We start from the raw sequence: 19677 nt of genomic DNA on the forward strand, positions 1-19677 counted from the left end.
TGCGGCCCAGTGTGATCTCCACCACGGCAGCGGAGGTGGCCGTGGGGATGATGCTGCAGAGATGTCTGTTCTCGCCTGGAAATTACCTCTGCTCCGCAGGCCTACGGTCTGCTGCCCTTGTGTGCTGACAACAAATATTTGGGGCAGAATCTTTATCCACCATGTCTGCTGACTCCAAACCAGAGCTCCTCAGCGCAGGTGGGCTAGAGCATCATCCCGGGACGGACCAGAGTAAGCTCAAGCCAGCTTTACCTTCACAAGTTCACTACTACCTGGCGTCTTCCAGGCAAAATTCCTGCAGCCCGTAGCGAGCTGTGATGTCACTGCTAGCTGGGCAGCCCTGTCACACACCTACACATGAATGCCTTTGTGGAAGAAAAGTTACTTGCTAAGTAGTATTTTTTTATCAGGCAAAGTTGAAAGGCCTGAGAGGTCTGAGATGAATTAGCAGTTCCTAATGGCTTGTAAATCTGTGAATTTGTGAATACGTAACCGTGGCCTGACTTGTTCCTATCTGGGGAATGATTCTGCCTGGAGGAACGGCTCTGCTTGCTTTGTGGTGTGTCGCGTGTGCGTGGAACAGCAAGCACGCTGTATGGTGAGGGGCCAGCGGGCTACATCCACTGCGCAAGGGAGCAACACTGCGGGCCTGGCTTCGTCTGACTCCTGGTTATTCACTTCTTCAGCGGCAACCCCAGGCAGGCCCAGGCGTGCTGGGTGGACCTCTCACAAAGGGCCACCTGATCCTTGCCCCCGAGAGCTGGTAGCCAGGTATTGCAAAGCACCTGCTTGGAAATCTGGCCGGGCACAATAATAATTACAATAACAAAATTACGTTTCAACTGTGTATTGGCTCAGGCAAAGTAAGGTTTCTCGAACACCCCCTTCACTGTTCCTTTCTCAGTCTCAGCTAGAGGGAAAAGAGAGAACTCCACCCTGAACCAGTATGTCATTACTTCTTTTAAACGTTCCTTTCTAAGCTGACAGGTAGGCTCCTACGGTCATTTGACGAGTCAGCAGCAGCAGGGAGAGAAGGCAGAAAGCTCGTTCTGTGCACTACCGCCAGGCCCCTGCCTTTTCTCTCCAGAAGACCATGCCACCAGGCCCTTGCGCCTGCACTCTCTGTGGCCGGAAGGGCAACAACGTCCAGTTGCCAGAATGTTAAAAGCAAGTACTGTGCTGTGTTAGAATTAAAGCCAGCATGCCCAACACTCTTGAGCATTTACTCCTCAACATCTGCTGGCCATTTCCGCTCCGTCTCTGCTCCACAGGACTGCTGTGTGCTGCAGCAGCCTCCCCCTAGCACTCCCACACGCGCGTTGATCCCGTTTGGTGTCCCTGGTGTTGCAGAGTCAGGTGTCTCATCAAGGACTGCGCCTGCGCAGGGTGCTGATGTGAGCTCTCCTGATTAATCGCACCGAGAAAAGATAAATGATGGGGAGTGTAATTGGGCATGAACGTAACATCCCTGTCTGGCCAGGAATTGATTTTTAGTGAGGCTTTCTGCTGTACTTACCGTTCCATGATGTCAGTGACTGTCCACACTGTCAGGAGCATGCCAGTAAAGGCCCCTGAAACGGGGAGCTGGGAATGATGTTTGTTGAGGCCAGGAAAAGTATGTGCAGCACTGTTTTGGGAACTGGAAGCTAAGTATGGCTTCAGGCAGGTTTTCCTCATCGCAGCTGAAATTGTCTTCATCTGGGGCACCCGGCAGCATATTGGTGGGAACGATTTGTGGTTTCGGTGCAGGTGAAGTCGAGGAGATGCCAAACCAAGATTAGAAAATGAATCCTAAGCGTGGATCTCAGGCCTGCGTATTTAAGCAAATGACTCTGTGAGGAAGGAAGTACCCTGCCAAGCTGCTGAACTGAATTCAGATGTCAAAATGCATGTACAGCACCAAACCGCCCGTGGCCAAAACGGGGCCCTTTCCCGTGAACGTACATGATGCCAGACTTGTGACAGTAACTCTTCTCGGCAGTGGAAGAGATGTCCAGGCAAACGCAAACACTGACTGCTCGCAATAGTACCATCCACTCTAGGAGATCCCGCCACGAGGCCCGCCCCATTGACATGCCACACCGACCCTTCGGGGCAAAGAGATCCGATGTTTTCCTAGATGGCAGGCCCCGCAGCGAACCACTAAATCGGAATGCTGGACAGTGGCCCAGACCTCCCTCCGCTCTGCTGGGGAGAACAGAACAGCCTGTGCTGAGACGAAAGGTACAGGAATTTGCCTCATCGATGCTGTAGGTATGTCACCCAGTCCAACTTTATGTCATCTACCTGTCCTGCTTAAGTCTCATCCCTTTGGATGTTCTCCTTTTATTCCTTAGTATTAAATTAACCCTGTCTCGCATCACCAATAATTGCACACTCCTTCTCTAGCAATTGCATGTTCTTTCTCTCTGCTGCCCCAGTAGTAGGTTGAGGGAATCACAAGCTGTAGTTTCACTCACATTTTCTTTAGCAAACGTTCAGGTTGAGTTATTTTTTAACCTGGCTCAGTTCCCAAATTAGATTCACTGCCTGGCAGCATGAGAAGTTGTACCAGCGCACTTTGAGAAACAGGGGAGTGTGTGCTACAGAAGGTTTAGGCCTCCAGAGGGAGGGCTGAGGCTAGAGTGAAGCACTGTGGAGATGCAGCCTTGGCTGCTAATTTTTCACGTGCATTCACAAAGAGGCCTAAGAAATTGTGCTAATGCACATGAGAGTCGAGGAGGCTGTTTACATCGATGAGCTGAGAACACACTCCCAATCTTGGGAATATCAGTGATTTCCCAAGATTTGTCCTCCACCATTAGGTGTAGGTCATTGTTATCGCTCTCTGCCACTTGAGGTGAGCCCTTTACCCTCTCCCAAAGGAGGAAAGCACAGATGTCACAGACTGGCTGGATAGTTCAGAGTGCCAAGAAACGACCACCAGCATCTGGGTAAACTCAGAAGAGCCAGGACTTGAGCCTGTGGTGAGTGGATCTTGTCCTTTCAGATGGCAAACATGAGCCAGGATTCTCCAGGAACCTCACCTTGTCCCTCCTGCTACCCAGCTCATACTCTCACTGTCAGCGGTCTGCAGATACCTTCTGGGAGGCCGTCGGGAGGGACGGTGCAGTGCGGACAGCTCTGGGCTTTGCACACTCTGAGGCTGGGGGAGGATTTTTTTTCTGCATGCTTTGCGCTGTGATACGGGAACTAGCTCAACAGAAACTCAGTGATATGAGCTGCAAAGGTGTGACTGTCTCTGGAGCTAAATGAAGCGCGGCTTGCAGAGAAAAGGAACAGCATTCATTAGTGAATAATAGGAACAAAAACGGAGAAGCTTTTGGGGGCACAACCCTTTGACCCTGAAAGAGAAAATTCCCATTCCAAAATAAATGGCAATCGGAAGACTTACTCTGGGTTTAATTTAACTATGTCAAGAGAAAAAGATGTTTAACGCCTGTAGAGCAGAGAGAGATACACCGAGAGCAGAGGTGGCAAGTCCTGTGCGCCAGAGACAGTTCTCACCTGAGAACAGTGGTGGTTTGTACAGCAAGGCTGGATGGAAACAGGAAACAGCCATAAAATCAATATCCCCGCGGCTAGACTACGAGGGAAGCAAGGTTTGCCCCGAGTTGTTTCCATTAGGTCTGCTGTTACCCTGTAATTCAAAACAGAGGCTTAGTTTCTGGGATCACTTTCTCTTAACGAGGTTATTTCCCCAAAGCTTATTTACTTTTCCAGGTTACTATGCTTCTCTGTAAACCAGGTCTCCCAAGGAAAGACAATCCCTGAGCAATGACAGATAAAACCCCATTACTTAAAAATGCTTCTCCAACAGAGTCAAAAAAAAAAAATCTGCAGCCTTTGGAAAAAATAAAGCCAGACTGAAAGAGTTAAAAAAGAGAAAGGTCAGCAGGCTCTGTGAAGGCATTGTCAATGCAGGCAGCATGTGGCAGCAGGCATCCCTGAACCCTACCTAGCCTGAACCCACAGCTAACGGACACGTACCCTCTGCTGCTGCTGCAGAGCTGCCCTGCTCCATCCTCTCTCTTCTCTGCAGGGCTGACTCACTCTGCAGTGCACGTTCACAGGCTCGCAATCTGCCACATTACAGAGGACTATTTACGTGCCAGCAGACGCCACCTCTTTTAATCAGGCACTCAACGAGTCTGACATTTCATGCTCTGTTCCCTTCTTCCAAACCAAAGACAAAGTCAATTCCTGCCAGATGGGACCGCGCTCTGATCTGGCACGCTGCTGTCAGTAAACGAAGGAAAGGGACCAAAAGGTCTGCAATTTTCTTAATGCCCTGAATCACTTGAGAAATTCGCTGATGCAATAGCATCAGCAAAGAGCTTGAAATGTGAGTTTTCATCTAGGAGTCATCATTGAGGATCTAGAGCCTCGCCGTCAGAGAACGCCTGGCCAAGGCAACACGCTCAGATTGTTAATTTTACTCCGGGTGTATTTGCAGGTACTCAGCAGAAAGCAATCCTGCACCTAGGCATGCTAACCCCAGCTTTTGCTTTATGCTCTGTTCTCCTGATCCTGACTTGCGTGGATTTATACATTAATGAGAAAGGCTTCATCTTCCAAGGCACAAACCAAAATGCCGTCAATGGGATTTTGCCAGCATTCGGTTACGTAAGTATCCATTGCCATCCCGCGCCTAGTAACTGCCTTCTGCAGGGCGTCAGCAACCTGCAGTGGGATCTTAAAGAGTTCCTGCAGACCAATGCCTTCAAAGTGCTTCTTTCTCCTACAGATGAGAGCTACCACCAGCATTTAGTCGCTCTCTTAAATGCAATTTGTTCATATTCTTGTAAACTGGCAAAACCCAAGGCTGGCAGCAGGTTCCTCATAAAGTAGGTAAAACCAGATCTTAAACATACTTGAGCCCCAGCCAGGACCTTCTCCTGTCCTGCCACACAAGCAAAATACAATTCTCCTCACCAGAACTGCAAGATGTACGTGGCACGCTTTCCTGAGAGCCTGAACGTGTGACTCACCCCCCCCTCAGCTGCAAGCTCTCTCAGGCTGCACACAAGTACTGGAAAGGCACTCACTGCAGTCAGTGCCGAGAGAGAATTATGCCATCATCTCCATACATGTTTATGATGCCTGGGTAAAGTCTAATTCAGAAGCTTAGAGTCTACTACTTTTACTGAAGAAAAGAATCAACACAATTCAAATCAGGAAATTGCCCCAGGCACTGCTTCAGCAGACGTCCAGAATTTTCCTTAAATCAGCTTCCACCTCCCTACGGCCCCAGCACCACCGCTGCTCAGGCTGCCATGAAGGAAAGCCCCTTCCAAATCAGGAAACCAGCAGTACAGCCCACCCCAAAGCCAAACAGCTGCCAGCCTGATAAATGAATGCAGACAGATCAGCTTTCTAGCAAACAGAATAAACCAATTAATTTGTTAGTAATTATTGACGATCAACAACTGTTAAAACTACACCTTCACAAAAGTGTGTGAAAATCCATACTAGCAGAATGACTGGCTCACAGCTGAAGCCTCCTGAACAGCCCCCAGTGTAGAGACCAGCTACCCAGAAGGTGCATGAGGTGCCACCAGGCCTGGGCTGGTGAACACTCCTGCCAGGTTAGAAGCTCCAGCTATAGCTCCAGTGAATGTCTCATGCTCTGGCCATAGCTCTTCATCATACTTACACCAGACTTGTCTGCTGCACAGGTACACACATGGGTGGAATACACATACACCACCACACCTCCCTTCCCAGCGAGGCTGCCAGAAGAGGTTCCAGCAGACCACACCATATTCCTCAGCTCTGCCTGATCACAAAGGCATCACTACTACTGGGTATCTGTGTAATATTAACATTTGGGCTTGAACAAGGTAAAGCATGACCTGTTCTCTAAGCTGTACAACTACGATTAAGGTAGCATACTCCCCCAAAGGCAATTTGGCACAAGCTCTACATTTGTAAGGGTCCAAAATCCATTTCCCACACGAGCTTCAATGTTCCTTCACAACATTCATCAGTCCTTGGGACAAGAGAAGGCTGCTACAGCATTCACAAGCTGCAAAAGCAGAACTTCTCAGCTCAAGTGCTCCTGATTTCCAAATTAAAAATATGAGTTCTTGAATGAAGCCATTTTGTTGATGAGACTATTGTTCAGGTACTTCAGAGGCAATTGCAGCTAACAGGGCAGCTTTCCAACCAGCTCAGTTTCTGCAGAGCCATCACAAGGAGAAGCTGCCTCAAGGCTCTTCAGCAGCTCCCATCCCTTGTCACCTGAAGCCTGCAGCCTTGCTCCCTGACCTTGTCTGCACCGCCTATTACATGGCATTACCACGTGCCAGAGCGGGGATGTGCTGCTTGATCAGGGGAGCACAGAACTGCCACAGCCTGGCACCACCCCTCACCACAAGTACTGCCCATGGGCAGCAGCTGGAAACAGCACTGCTACTTGCGCAGGAGGGTTTAGGTTAGGAGGTTTAGCAGTGATGACAGCATCAGTTCTGCATGGTGCTCAGTGACTTCAAGAACCTGCCTCCCCCTAAAGGAACCCCTCCTCTTCCCAAAGGAGCAGCAAAAGCACAAAATCAGAGGCAGAGGGCTCATTACAGCAATGTAGTGAGGAAGTTTTATTCGGAAACATGATATCAGTTTGTAACCCAACACTGGGTGCACGACTCTGATGCCGGAGCATACGCAGTTACTACTGAAACACAAGAGTGTTTCGGACAATTGCTGTAATAAAACACAATTCTCATACTCCAATACCAGGACACTACAGCAATCTTTAGAATCAAAGTTACATCCAAGGAATTCTCTGCACTTACAATTGACCCCACAGTGTAATCTACCTATATATAAGATTAATATATATAGCATGGGAAATTGAAAATCCTTGCTCCATAGATGTATGAACATGTCAAGTCTTTTATAAATAAACATCCAGTGAAGAGAAAAAATTACATTTCTAGATCATATTTATACATAAAGTACTAACAGCAATGGGTGGAAAACTGCACACAGGCCACCCCAAGCCATGCAGCAGGCTTGGAGCAGCCCATCCAATTTAATATTGAAGTACACACAGGACAGACAAGTCACTAACATACATTGCGCATTTACAAGAGATCAACTACCAAATTGGGACAACTGTACACATTGGAAAGACCATTTTCTTTCTGGAGCTTTTTTTAAATGTGGATTTGTTACATCTCTTTACATCATACCGCAAGGTTTACTTTGTGGAGAGGATAAGGGCAACAATGAGGCCATAGAGACCCAAGACTTCAGCGAAGATCAAGATCAGGATCATGCCCACAAATAACCGGGGCTGCTGTGCTGTTCCCCGTACGCCTGCATCACCCACAATGCCAATGGCAAAGCCAGCAGCCAGACCACTGAGGCCCACACTCAAGCCAGCACCCAGCTGAAGAAAGCTCCTGTAGGACAGAGATGAAAAGAGTTTCAGTGGCAAGCAACAGGACACCCAACCCTTCAACTTCAGGCTACTTTTTTTTCCTCTCCCCAAAGCAAGTAAGAATTAACATTTAAAGGGAACCTCTTTTCTACAAAAAGAGCTTCTATACTCTAAGCAAGCAGAGTACATCTCACAAGCAAATGCTTCCTGAGACTCCTAGCTCGGATACTTAAAAAGATGGGCAGCTATGCAAGATCTTTAGCTGATACTCAGGGATGGCTCAGACAGTAAGCTAAGCTACCAGCCCGCGAGTTCACACAGCCACCCAGCTTGTCTGTAGCCACTTCACTCAGCTGCAGCTTAGCATGCTGCCAGAGCTGTACTTGCTCCAGCCAGGTGGGCTAGCACTGGCAGTAACGCCTGTCCCACAGTGCTGTGTATCCTGTGAAGAGCTGCTTTTGTCTCCCACCTTTAGCAACCTACAGCCATAGCACAGCCGGGTGATGATGGAGCCTCTTGCACTGCAAGAGCTGGAGAGGAATGGCCTGGTTTTCCAGGCAGGGGTACCTGAGGGGCAGTCCCAGTCAGTATCTGGCCGCATGGTAACTGCACAGGAGCATCAGTACCCGCTGTTTCTTAAATCGTGACTTATTAGGCCAACCACACAGCTCATCGGCTCCAGCTGGTACAGTGACACAGATACCTCAGCAGCATTGTTTTATTGCGAGGTCTCAATCAAGCCTGATCCAGCCATTCTCAAAAGTCAAGGGTAGATTAAGTTTCTGGTGTGGCTGCTGTAGAGGCCCAATGTATAGCTTGAGGATTGATTTACCAGCACGTAAAGCAGCAAGCAATATTAATTATTCACTTGCATCTCCCAGGCAACAGGAGAACTACTTAGGTAGTCTGATTATACAGTCAGTATTCCAGGTCTAGAACTGGGCACCATGAAGCAAGCTGGGCCTCCCACCCCAGTACCGCCTGTCCATGGTTTCTTCCAAGCCATAAACCACTGCATTACCTCTAGCAGTGCTGTCTGATCTGCTGGCTAATACAGCAGACTATTCAGGCAGCACTACCGCTGGGGCATCGGGCAGCAGAGCTGAAAGCCAGTCCACACTCTAAGCCCAGGTTCAGAGCATGGAGCCTTGAGCAAAACCCAGCCGTATCAAAATAGCAACAGGACAAATTGAAACAAAACCAGCAGATGCAGCAACTTACTTGAATAGCGTGATGGAGGGTGAGAGGGCATTGGCAATGAGGACTGCCACTACGAGGCCATAGATAGCTATAATACCCGCCATGACAACAGGGATGATTGACTTCATGATGAGCTCAGGCCTCATGACAGACATGGCTGCAATACCCGTGCCACTCTTCGCTGTTCCATATGCAGCTCCCAAGGCTGGAAGAGAAATAAAATGCATTAGACATCCCCAAACACCAACTCCTTCACTAGGCTGCAGTATTAGAACAGTTGAGTCAGCACAAGGAAGATTTGTGCAAAACTAATGCAGTCACTTAATTACTTGGTTTGTCAGCCAGGAATATTCCCCTAAGAGATAAAGAAGTGACCTATCCAGAGTCCTAGACCAAAGCTAGATAATTAAAGGTGCTGTTCAAACAGAACTGGTAACAGAATACCCTCTCTAAGCTAGCTTAACTGCAGGGTGTTCTCCCCAGCAGACATTCACTCCCTGATTAGGAATCCAAGGTTCAAATCTGACCTCATTACTTCAGAATTTGTGCTCCCAGAGCCCACGCTGTGAGGCACTACTCGGCTGAACTGCAGGAGGAATACAGCAAAGTATGTCTTTTTACTGCAACTGAAAGACAGGTTTTACAGCCACTGAACTTTGAGCCACTTGGGGCTGAGTTCTTGGATGCACCCAGTGTTTAACAAGTCACCTTCAAGGGGCCTCTTCCACAAAAATCCATCTGCCTATGCTTTGGCCTGGGGTTAACATGCCATTTCAGCTTCATCAGACACATACTGAGATAGCAACAGACTCACATATCACTGCACTTCATTCCTTGGAGAAAGGAATATCCTCTTCATGTGTCAATAACCTCACCTGAGAAGGATCTGGGTCCAAACACTTGTTAATCCAACTACTGGAACCACAAAATAGAGTAGGGCTTGTAGGCTACAGAGGACCACCACCACCTTACCCCTAAGGTTCACTGATCACTCGTGTAAACACATGTGCATGCAGAGGTCAACACAGGAATCTCGAAGCTTGGTTTTCAAAGCAGAACATGGGCTTATCACCTCCAACTGAGGAACACTAGAAAAGTCCCAAAGCACTATCCCAAAGAGTAACTTCTGCCTTGAAAACTTTGCATTAGTCTCACAAAACCTTCCACAAGTACTCCTTCCTTGATTCTAAAGTAGCTGAAAATACCCCTTTCCTTCCAGCCTTGCTCTGGAGCACTCTAGGAACTCCTTAACTATAGACTGTACTCACCATCACCCAGGAGATGATCTGCAGGCCAGCAGCCATCCAGAACTAAGTCCTTGAAGTAGCACCGTAAGGTATGTTGAAGTGTAGGTAGTGTCCCTTTCAGACACCAGAGGTAACAGTCCTATTTAGCATGAAAATCCTCTTGCCTGCTCTAAAAGACTACTGGGGAATATTAAAACCATGAAGATATCAAATCTTTGTCCTGTTCAGAGGCTTACTATTTGAGTTTGTTCCATCCACTTAAAAACTAAGGTTTCTACAAGGGAGAGCTGCTTCTTCCACAAAGATCTGTAGTTGCCTCTTGCACCAGCATCCCAGTGTGAGATGGTGCACCTTGCCCAAACGGGTTGCTGGGAGGTATTCAAAGGTTTAGGACATGTACTTTCCTGCTTCCCACTCAGCATTTACATAAAGCCTATCTTTGGACAGTTAAGAACTGACCAGTAGTCCTCCTGGCTTTACACTAAGAAACTTCAGAAGATTAATGAAGGTAGCAGCACTGCACTAACTCAAGACTCACTATCAGAAGAAAGTTCAGTTTTAGCTACAAAAACTTAAAGGGAAAGCCTCATTATCAACTAAAACCTGGTTCTGTACTCAAAGCTCTTGAACCTTGACTGTCACCAAGTCAGATGTAAAGGGCTATTCAGTGCAATTCAGAACAAGAATCCCTCTTAAAAAAAGCCTGAGCCAACAGCAGAAGACAGGTTTTGCCTGCAAATGTAAGCTGAGCCTGGAAACTAGTACACAGACTTAGCTAGAAGTATCTGTGATGGTACTGTTACAGCATCTAGCCTCTAGGAAGTCTAGAAAGAAGTCACTAACTTGAACTAGGAACCTTTCCTGTTGGATGAAGCATCTTTAAGAACTGGAAGTTAGCCTGAATCTTGATACCACTATCTAGACTGGCCTTCGCATTCAGCAGAAGCCACTTCTGTCTGGAGTCTTTTATAAACCTCTCCAGCAATGCAGAGGCTCCTGAGAGAAGGTCACTACTAAAAATTAGATCAGTCATTACTTCCTCCAAGCCTGAAGTTACTTAAAGGTGTTGCAATTAATGCAGTAATGGATTACAGAAGCTGATTTTGTAATCTCACTTACAGAAAGCCAGCCTGCTCAAGCTTTTGGGGAGGGGCAGACCCGCACAAGTTTGTAAATTCTCAGTTAAGTCCCAATTCTAGGGAAGAGGCAAGAGCTTTACACCTTGAAGTTTGTCTAGTCATATTGACAAATAAAGTCAACATGGACACTGTGGCAGCTAGTTTTCACAACACCGTTTTAGATGGCACTGAAGATGTATTACACTCCCACTGGTGCACACTCACAGGCACTACACAAACAGCTTCAGAGCTTGGCACATCTGTGCCCAGTGAGGTCTTTATCAGCATCCTGACCAACAGGCTCACACTGCAGCTGCATCTCCAGCATCTTACCAGGCAGCTCCTCACCTGATACGTTCTCCTTGCACCTTTGCCAGTAACCCAATATTACAGTCCAGGTGACAAAGACAATAGCCACTTCCCACCATGGCACAGCCACCTAATGGCACAGCTATTCACTTAGGGGCCATCTGGCACTTCTGTCAATCCCCCTGCACACCTTAACCTGCACCTCTCAGCAGCTGTGAACATTTGAAGCACATATGGTTCATATGCTACATTTAAATACCCCTGATGAGTTGGAAGGACATGTTTTCCAAAAGTCTTCTCAGTGAATACAGTTTGAAGAGATCCATGTGGAAGACAGGGAAAATGGAAAGAGCTGTACCACTGCTACACACCAAGACTCCATATATCTGCTTCAGATCACACAGCTCCATCACCTCTAACATACAGCTCAATTAAGCTGCAACACTCCCTTTAAAGCATACAAACACAGAGTTATCAATACTTACCTGGCAGCCAGAGCAGCACTTTGCCTACCTAGCTTTATCACAGAAGAAAGCCATTCTGGTCTACAACCGGAAACTGTGCCACTTATAAGTTCCATGTGTTATAATAGAGAGAAGTTGCTTTACACGTCATTCCAGACCCCTTACTCCCAGCAAGCCTGTTTCAAGGGTTAACTCAATTTGGAAATACTTCTGAAGAGCAACTCCTTGAACTCACAAACCAGAGTTGATTTAGTACTGCTCCTGGGGGCAAAACACACTCCCACAGGACTGTGGATGTGCTGCCTGGCACCTCACCATCACTGTTACTTTCTGTTAGTCAAAAGTGGTAGCACAGGTAGTATGGCTGCACAGCTCCAAGATGAAGTATGAACCAGAAAGCAGGTTGCCATAGAGGCAATAGCTTCAGTAAGGATTGAAGACTAGTTGTAGTCTTGCCACTCCCAGGACCTTCAGTAGAGCCTTGCCTCAGACATTCACTGTCAGTACTTGAGCAGCCTGCAGCTTAGATCAAGTGCTAGTCCAAGTACTAGGACCAATCTTTTGGAGCTGTAGTTAAAGTGCTCAGTAAGGTCATGCACCAAGAATGTTAATCTTGCAGCTAACTTAGATGCAAGTCACCTCACACGACACTCCCCGAATATAAAGAGGGGCTATTACCAACAGCCTTGCATTGGTTCTGCAAAGCTCTGACGACCAATATGCACCCATGGCAGTGAGCACATCCAGAGCCTTCAAGCCAGGGCACTGTCTGCACAGATGCCATTTCAGCAGCTGCAATACATTCAGACATGCTCAGCCCAATGATAGTGGCTGGGAACACGCCACACACTCTGGCAGCATTTGGGCCACTCAGAGCCAGTCCCACCACAGAGAAGCAGGTTTTCACACTGCAATGTGTAGGATTTCCAAAACACCAAAAGGCATGATTTCCTTGCAGTGAGACAGTAACAGAGGTCAAACTTTCAATTAAATACCACAGGTTATACCATAGCAAATCCCAAAGCCCATTCTGATGAGCGCTTATATCTGGAGCCTCTCCTAATTAATCTATTTTCAAATGGGCTGCCCTCTGCAGTAGGTAGGCTTCCTTTGAACCAGACAGCCGGCATCAATTCACCTCAATGCCTGGTCATCCTTCAGCAGGCTGTTCTTAAACGGTCACAGAACTGTCAGAGGTGATATCCAGGTCAAGTACAGTCCTTGCTCTGCTATGCCAGAAACCTGGGCATCTTCAAAGAAACAGGCTGCTCCTCACTGCTACTCCAAGGCCCCTCTAACATCACCACATTTAACTAACACAGCTCTCCCTCAGATTACTGTAATGGGTGCTCCAGGGCCATCCTGGAAAAACCCTGTTGCTACACACCCAGTTGCATCTTTACGGAAGAGACAGCCACATTAGCGGAACTGTATCTGCAGCCTATGCAAATTCAGATCACGAGCCAGTCCCCCATGATAACCGGAGGGGTAAACAGATAAGCAGCCCTACAGGAAGCTGTAGACTTTGAAAATCTTTAGGGAGTCACCCGGTATAGGATTAGCATGCTTTTTGTTCTTTCCTGATGTAATGAGAGGGTGTGGGGATTTCAAACAAGCCTAGCACTGCCAGCTTACAGCATTATCAAAAATAACCTGCAAGGTCAGCAGGCCATTTACTCTTGTTCAGTAGATCTGAGAACTTAGAAGTCTCCCAGCTCCTTGACAAGCTGCAGCAGCCCAAAGGAAAAAGGAGTTACCAGTCAACTGTCCAAGCAGCTGGGACTGAGCAATTGGTACTCTGGATTGCCTGACATAGCACACAAAGCCAATGTTTGATTTTTTTAAAAGTATGGTAAGGCTGACGCTTCACACCACAGAGTATAGGCTTGCTCTTCTGCAAACAACAAGTCTAATCACTTGTTATTCATCTGTAGCATCATACAAGCTCCCTTGCAACCTTAAAGATGATCCATTTCACAGGCTGGGTGGACAACTGTACTCCAGGTACTGACTGGCAGAGCAGTTTGTTACACCAGTTAGCAGGACCCCTCTTCACCTAGCTGGTCTAACAGCAGCTCACAGCACTCACCAGCAGGCACCTACAGCTAAGCTGCCTCACTTCCAAAGCGTGGGAAAGCCAAGGTCATCTGACTGCATCCCGCAGACTCCTGTGGCCAGACTAGCCTGACTTGAAGCCTCGTGCTCACAAGATTCACAGTCTGAAGGAAGCGAGTTCAGCAAGTTACACCTTACTGTTTGGTGAGGACAGCAAGCTGGTGGAAGCATGCAGTTCTGTGAAACCATTGTTTCAAGTTATCACCAAACAGCCTGGAGAGTTTTTCAGCTTGCAACCACTGCCTGAAATCACTCAGGGTCTGGACAGATGAAAGAGGCTAGTTTTAGGAAGGGAAAAAAGGAAGTTGACTAAGAGGTCTTGAGGCAGGTGGCATTCCTCTCCACTGCTGCTCTGAATGCTCCCAAAGGGGAAGTACCTGCAGATTTTGTAGTGTACAGTGACTTCAGGGTGAGACAGGAGTCCCATCAGGTACACCTGGAAGCCACAGTACAAGCAGCAGCATATCTGCTTGAGCCAAGTTTTGTAGAGCCATTGTTTTATAGTGATGCTTGATCTAGTCTTCAGATGTTCAAGACTAGCATTTACTCAGTGGAAATGATGCCCTTGTTGAGATGTCTTGCCTTAATTTAACTGAGCTGTAGAAATACTGCCTATCTGGTTTACTCTTGTTAAAACACTTCACAGTCCACTCATTCACCTGCTGCTCAAGATGAATGCTCAAGCTAGCCTCTCTACTGTAGACAGTCTGGTAGCGCAAACATCGGACCCACCAAGTTTCCTTGCCTGTACCATGATGCCTTTCAAGTACTCTAATGATTTGGAACAGAAGACTACCTTAAGTTGCACTCTGTTATGCCATTTCATTTTCACCTGCAAGCTACAGCTAGGGAGTCTGCAAGCTCCTCTTAGGATGAGGTCCACAGCTCCTTACTGAGAAGCAAGCAGCTCTCCTCTCTACCACCTCCCCTCTCCTCAAGATACAGTATTTCAGGAAGCACAGGTGTAATTTGCCTTCAAGGCTGCAGGTTTTTATAGTCTGATGCTTTCTAGAATGAGACTGCACAGGGCTGTCAGCTGCATCAAGCTAGATGTTCTGAGGCAGCAAGTTCACCATAGAGGTCCCTTAATAGCTAACCAACTGCCACAAATCTGCAGCCCTCGTTTAAAATAACAGCTACCATTTCGTTAGCTCCGCAGCAACAATGAAAAGTGGGACACACTTACCACTGCTGGCAAGAGTTCTCTTCATTAGCAGTCTTCCAGATGCTCAGTAGTGAAGCAGTACTGAAGGCAATCAACACCCATCCAGAGCCCAGGTCTAAATAAAACTCCTTACCACATTGTGGAGCCCACAGTGAGGTGCACCAGGGACATCACTTTTCCACACAGAGCATCAGCAAGCCCAGAATCGGCCAGCTTTGCCCAACACCATGCTTTTCCATTTTGGCACGCTGAAGTAGCATGGAAAAGCCACAATAATTTGATCACTCAACAGCATCTGACACTGAGCCAGCCCCATGTTTTACACATAGGAAACAGAGGAACCTTGACTGTCAGAACAAGCTGTAATCAGCAAAAGAGCAGGCTCGAAGATAGCCAAGGTCACAGCAGCCTGCTGTAGTCTTTCTAGCTGCCATCAGTACTGGCTGACCAGAACAAGTTCTGCTATCTACCATCAGCAGTTAATGTTCAAACATCAAACAGCACTGCATAAAGTTGCTTGTTTTCACATCAAACTGGCGTGGACAGTATAGAGCTTGAACATGTTTACTAGAAACAGGCCTCAGAACTACAAGCTCCACAAGAATTTGATCTTTAGATACAGCATGAGTCAGACATGATCACTGCTCTAATTAACACTGACCTAGGACAGTTTTATATAGTTTTACACTGCTTGTCCAGACAGACCTTAGCTCCTTGCTTCTAAATCAGGGTGGCCTTTTAACAAGTGATGCTCAATTAACATCAGGACATGCTCTGGGTCACATCTCTATGAGGAAAGCTACATGACACTGCAAGTTTCAGTTTATCCTTTATTCACGCCTCTGCCATATTGCCTTAAAAATGCACGCTGCTTCCCAAAACAAGCAGTTCAGTAATGTTCACAACTAAGAAATAATCTTGGATCAGCAGTATCTACAGCCTATTGTTCCAGTGACCAAACCCATCAGATGTGCTTGGGTCCTAAGTGAGAGGCTAGCTGCATGGCTCCAACCTGCTGGTATGACAGCCATCCGACACGGATTCTGCATCAAGGACCAGCCATGTACCAGCAGCGATGTGATAGTTACCAAGCCTTCAACAATACAGCTTAAGCACGCGCTTTGAACCACCCAACTCAACCCTTCCCCTTCAACTTGCAATCCCACAGCTTCTAGGAAATGCTTCCCTTCTAGTTTGAACATGCCAAGCAACACTTTGAATTTCTATTAAAACTCTGACTCAAGTTTGCACCCCTCACTGATGCCTCCACTGAAGCAAGCCTGCATATCACAAAACCAGTGTCTAAAAGACCATACAACCATGTTCTTCGGCTTCTGAGTTCAATTTTGCAAGAGAAATCTAGTGACTCCTTCCTCAGAAGGAAAGCTCAGCATTTAGGACCTTACCCAATGTCATTTTGCAAAAGCTAGTGATCTGCTGAGTGGTTTCCCAACATAACTAGGTTTTAGTCTATTCCTTCATCATCTTCATCAGCCGAGAGGTAGGTCAGTAGTCCCAACATTGGTTCCTACAGCATTCCAGCCATACTGTTTCCAGACAAGTCCTTACCTGCCAAGTGTGAACACAATGCTTTAACTGCGAGGTGGCAGGTCACTAACTGCCCTCAGCACAGAACATCTGCATCCCATACTGGGTACAGACTGAGCCAGCCAAACACAACCTTTTTTTTTTTGCAAAGATTAAAGCCAAGAACATGGTTAGCGGGAAACCAGTCACTGGTGCCAACACCAGCATCGCTAGTCAGCTTCCTCTCAAAATCTGGTTTTGATCCACTGTCTACATCACCATATACACAGCTTAATCTATAACACTTATCAATCAAGAGCAGTTTCCACAAGTTTGCCTCACATACCCAGCTATCATCTACTACTATAATATAATGAGACTCCAAGCACACTCAAGCTACAGCCAATTCAATACTTGAGTGCTTTGATTCTTCAGCTGGGAGCCAAATTAGATAGCAGATGAAGAGAAGTCAGTATGCTCACGCATGTGGAAGCACTGGCTAAATCTTCAGAAGGGAAAACCAGATTGACCGCTTGTATTCCTAGTTACTGTAACACTTGCATTTGGAAAAAAATAGCTAAAGCCTTCTCCATGTTACATCCCAAACAGAACTGCAGGTCTGCACCTATCAGGAAAACAGTAAGTGCTCAGTCAGGAGCAGCAGTCATTTTCTGCAGAAGGTTTACTCACGCTCCAAGAGAGAGACAAGGCACCATACAATGCTCTTCCTAGTGTAAAAAGCCACTTACAGGTCTCTGCATAAACATTCTTCAATAGGGAGAGTGATACTGCAGAATGACCCAGTTTACTCTGCACTGAACCTCAATGACTTAAGATGCAGATGGATGAACATACACTAGAAATGAGCTCCCCTCTTTGTGTATTTTCTGCATCTCTTATTTTAAAGGGAGGGTCAAAAGCCTACTGGTTCCTTTCAATGCCATTAATATAGAATCACAGAATGGTTTGGGTGGGAAGGGAGTGTTAAAGCCCACCCAGTCCAACCCCCCTGCAAGGGGCAGGGACATCTCCAACCAGATCAGGTTGCTCAGAGCCCCGGCCAACCTGGCCTGGAATGTTTCCAGGGATGGGGCATCCACCGCCTCTCTGGGCAATCTGGGACAGTGCTCCACCACCCTCAGCGTGAAACATTTCTTCCTTATGTCCAGCCTGGATCTCCCCTCTTTCAGTTTAAAACCATCACCCCTCGTCCTGTCACACCAGGCCCTGCTGAAGAGTCTCTCCCCACCTTTCCCACCAGCCCCCTTTAGGCACTGGGAGCCGCTCTCAGGTCTCCCCGGAGCCTCCTCTTCTCCAGGCTGAACAGCCCCAGCTCTCTCAGCCTGGCCTCACAGCAGAGCTGCTCCAGCCCTCTCTCACCTTCGTGGCCCTCCTAAAATGCTTCCATACTCAGGTTTGAATCCCATTAAAAATTGTCCTTGCATTATCCGAGGCCTGCTTTAAAAAGGACCTTTGTCCTATTTACAGCGGAAGAAGTGCTGCAGCCAGCCCTAGGACAGCCAGACCATCCCTCCCTGCCAGGAGCACCCCAGAAGCTGACTCCTATGGAAGACCGGGGCAGACCGACGGCCGAAACAGCCAGAGCCCCCCAGGCGCGCGGGCCTGCCGCAGCCCCCGCCGAGCCAGGACTGGACCTGCGGTGACACGGGGTTTCTGGCTGCCAAGGCCCCTGCCCCCCCACCCGGTGGGCCCGGACGCGCGGCCAAGCGGGGGCTGGGGGCCGCGCGGGCGGCAGCGCCGCCGCAGTCACGTGGGCGCGGGGGCTCCGCCGGCGGCGGCACGCTCCGCGCTGACGTCACCCGCGCAGACCCCCCTCCGCCGCACCGCGGTAGCCCGGATTGAGGTTGGGGGGGGGGGGGGGGGGGGCGCATCCCCGCGCCCGGGGCCGCCTCCGCCCCCCGCGGCCCGACCGGGAGGACGCCCTGTCCAGCTGGGCGCCAGGCTCGCCACCGCGGATCGCGCCCCGCCAAGGGACGGGGCGGATGGGGAAAGGAGTGCCAACCCCCCTCCCGGGTAGCTTCGGGCCCCGACACCCCCCGGGAGGCCGGACAGGTGCTCACCGCTGAAGACCATGGCAGCCGAGGCGCCCATCACGGCGAAGAAGGAGGCGTACTCGGGGCTGGCGCTGGACGACATGGCTGTGCGGCCCGGGCCGGGGCAAGGCGCCGCTGGGAGCGGGAACGCGAGAGGGCGGGGGGGGAAGGCGGCAGGCTCCGCCGCGGCGCCGGTCCTCCGCAGGCAACGCTCGGCCACAAAATGGCGGAGGCGAGGAGGGCGCGGGGGAAGAAGAAGCGAGACGGGGCGGAGGCCGGCTGCGGGCAGTGGGAGGGAGGGGGCCGGCCGCAGGCGGGATAGGGCAGGCAGGCGAGATGGCGTTAGCGCGGAGCTCCGTCTCAGCACCAATGCGCGGCAGCCCCGGCGCTGCGCCCTAAATACTGCCTCCGCAGGACAAAATGGCGGCGGCCCGCCCGTCACGTGACCCGAGCTCCCCGCCCTCGGCCGCCACCACGCGCCCGCGGCTGGGGGGCGTCCTCCCGCCTCCCGCTCCCCCCGCCCCCGATTCCCCGCTCCCACGGCGGCTCTGGCCCCCGGGGACGAGCGGAGCCCGCCCGTCCCTCCGCGCTCCGTGTCGCGACTGGGACGTTTGGCCGCGCCGGACCCCCGCTCCGCTCCCCTCCACTCGGTCTCCCCTCCCCTCCGTCCCGGTGGTTCAGTCCTGCCGGGCGGCCGCGTCCAGCTGAGCGTGATTCAGCGCTCATTAGCATAAGGGGCGGGGCCGGGCACCGGGCCGTTCCTGCTGCGGCGTCCCGGTCCCCGCGGGGCCGTGCTGCCCTGGGCTCCCCGCTGGGCGCCTCTGCCCCTCCGCTCCGCCTCCTCCCGCGGCCGTTCTGCCCCCCGCGCCTCTCCCGCCCCTTCGCGGGATGGCGGCCGGCGCCCCTGGCCCATCCGTTTCCCCCGGGGCCGGCGGGGAGCGGTGAGAACAGGATTTAAATCCCGCGTGGCAAACCCTCTGCTGGGTGGGTGGGCACAGACAGCCCCGCCGCCGCAGCAGGCAGGGGAGAGCCACGGCCCCACGGCGGCCGCTGGCTGGGACGTGTCGGCTGGGCGGAGGAGGTGGCCTGGGGCA

General features: G+C 49.7%; 1 protein-coding gene and 1 long non-coding RNA gene across 5 annotated transcripts; both read right to left on the bottom strand.

Moving 5' to 3' along the window:
- Positions 1 to 832: 832 nt before the first annotated feature.
- On the bottom strand, positions 833 to 3776 carry LOC147598867 (uncharacterized). Of its 4 annotated transcripts, XR_015260251.1 has the most exons (4): positions 3508 to 3776; positions 1945 to 3262; positions 1517 to 1810; positions 833 to 1401 (listed from the first exon to the last, which is right to left on the bottom strand). It is a non-coding gene; the product is annotated as an uncharacterized LOC147598867 (long non-coding RNA). The 4 variants fall into 4 exon arrangements; XR_015260248.1 differs by having other exon boundaries at positions 1517 to 3262; XR_015260249.1 differs by having other exon boundaries at positions 833 to 1404; positions 1517 to 3262.
- Positions 3777 to 6572: 2796 nt separating this feature from the next.
- Positions 6573 to 18989, bottom strand: ATP6V0C (ATPase H+ transporting V0 subunit c). Its single transcript, XM_086759421.1, has 3 exons — positions 18611 to 18989; positions 8606 to 8789; positions 6573 to 7406 (listed from the first exon to the last, which is right to left on the bottom strand). Exons 1-3 carry the CDS (start codon positions 18684 to 18686, stop codon positions 7202 to 7204), a joined length of 465 nt encoding a protein of 154 aa, XP_086615547.1. The 5' UTR covers positions 18687 to 18989; the 3' UTR covers positions 6573 to 7201.
- Between the last annotated feature and the right edge of the window lie 688 nt (positions 18990 to 19677).

The sequence above is a fragment of the Chlamydotis macqueenii genome, chromosome 15 (assembly GCF_036417535.1).
Source record: "Chlamydotis macqueenii isolate bChlMac1 chromosome 15, bChlMac1.mat, whole genome shotgun sequence".
In the NCBI taxonomy this organism is placed as follows: Eukaryota; Metazoa; Chordata; class Aves; order Otidiformes; family Otididae; genus Chlamydotis; species Chlamydotis macqueenii.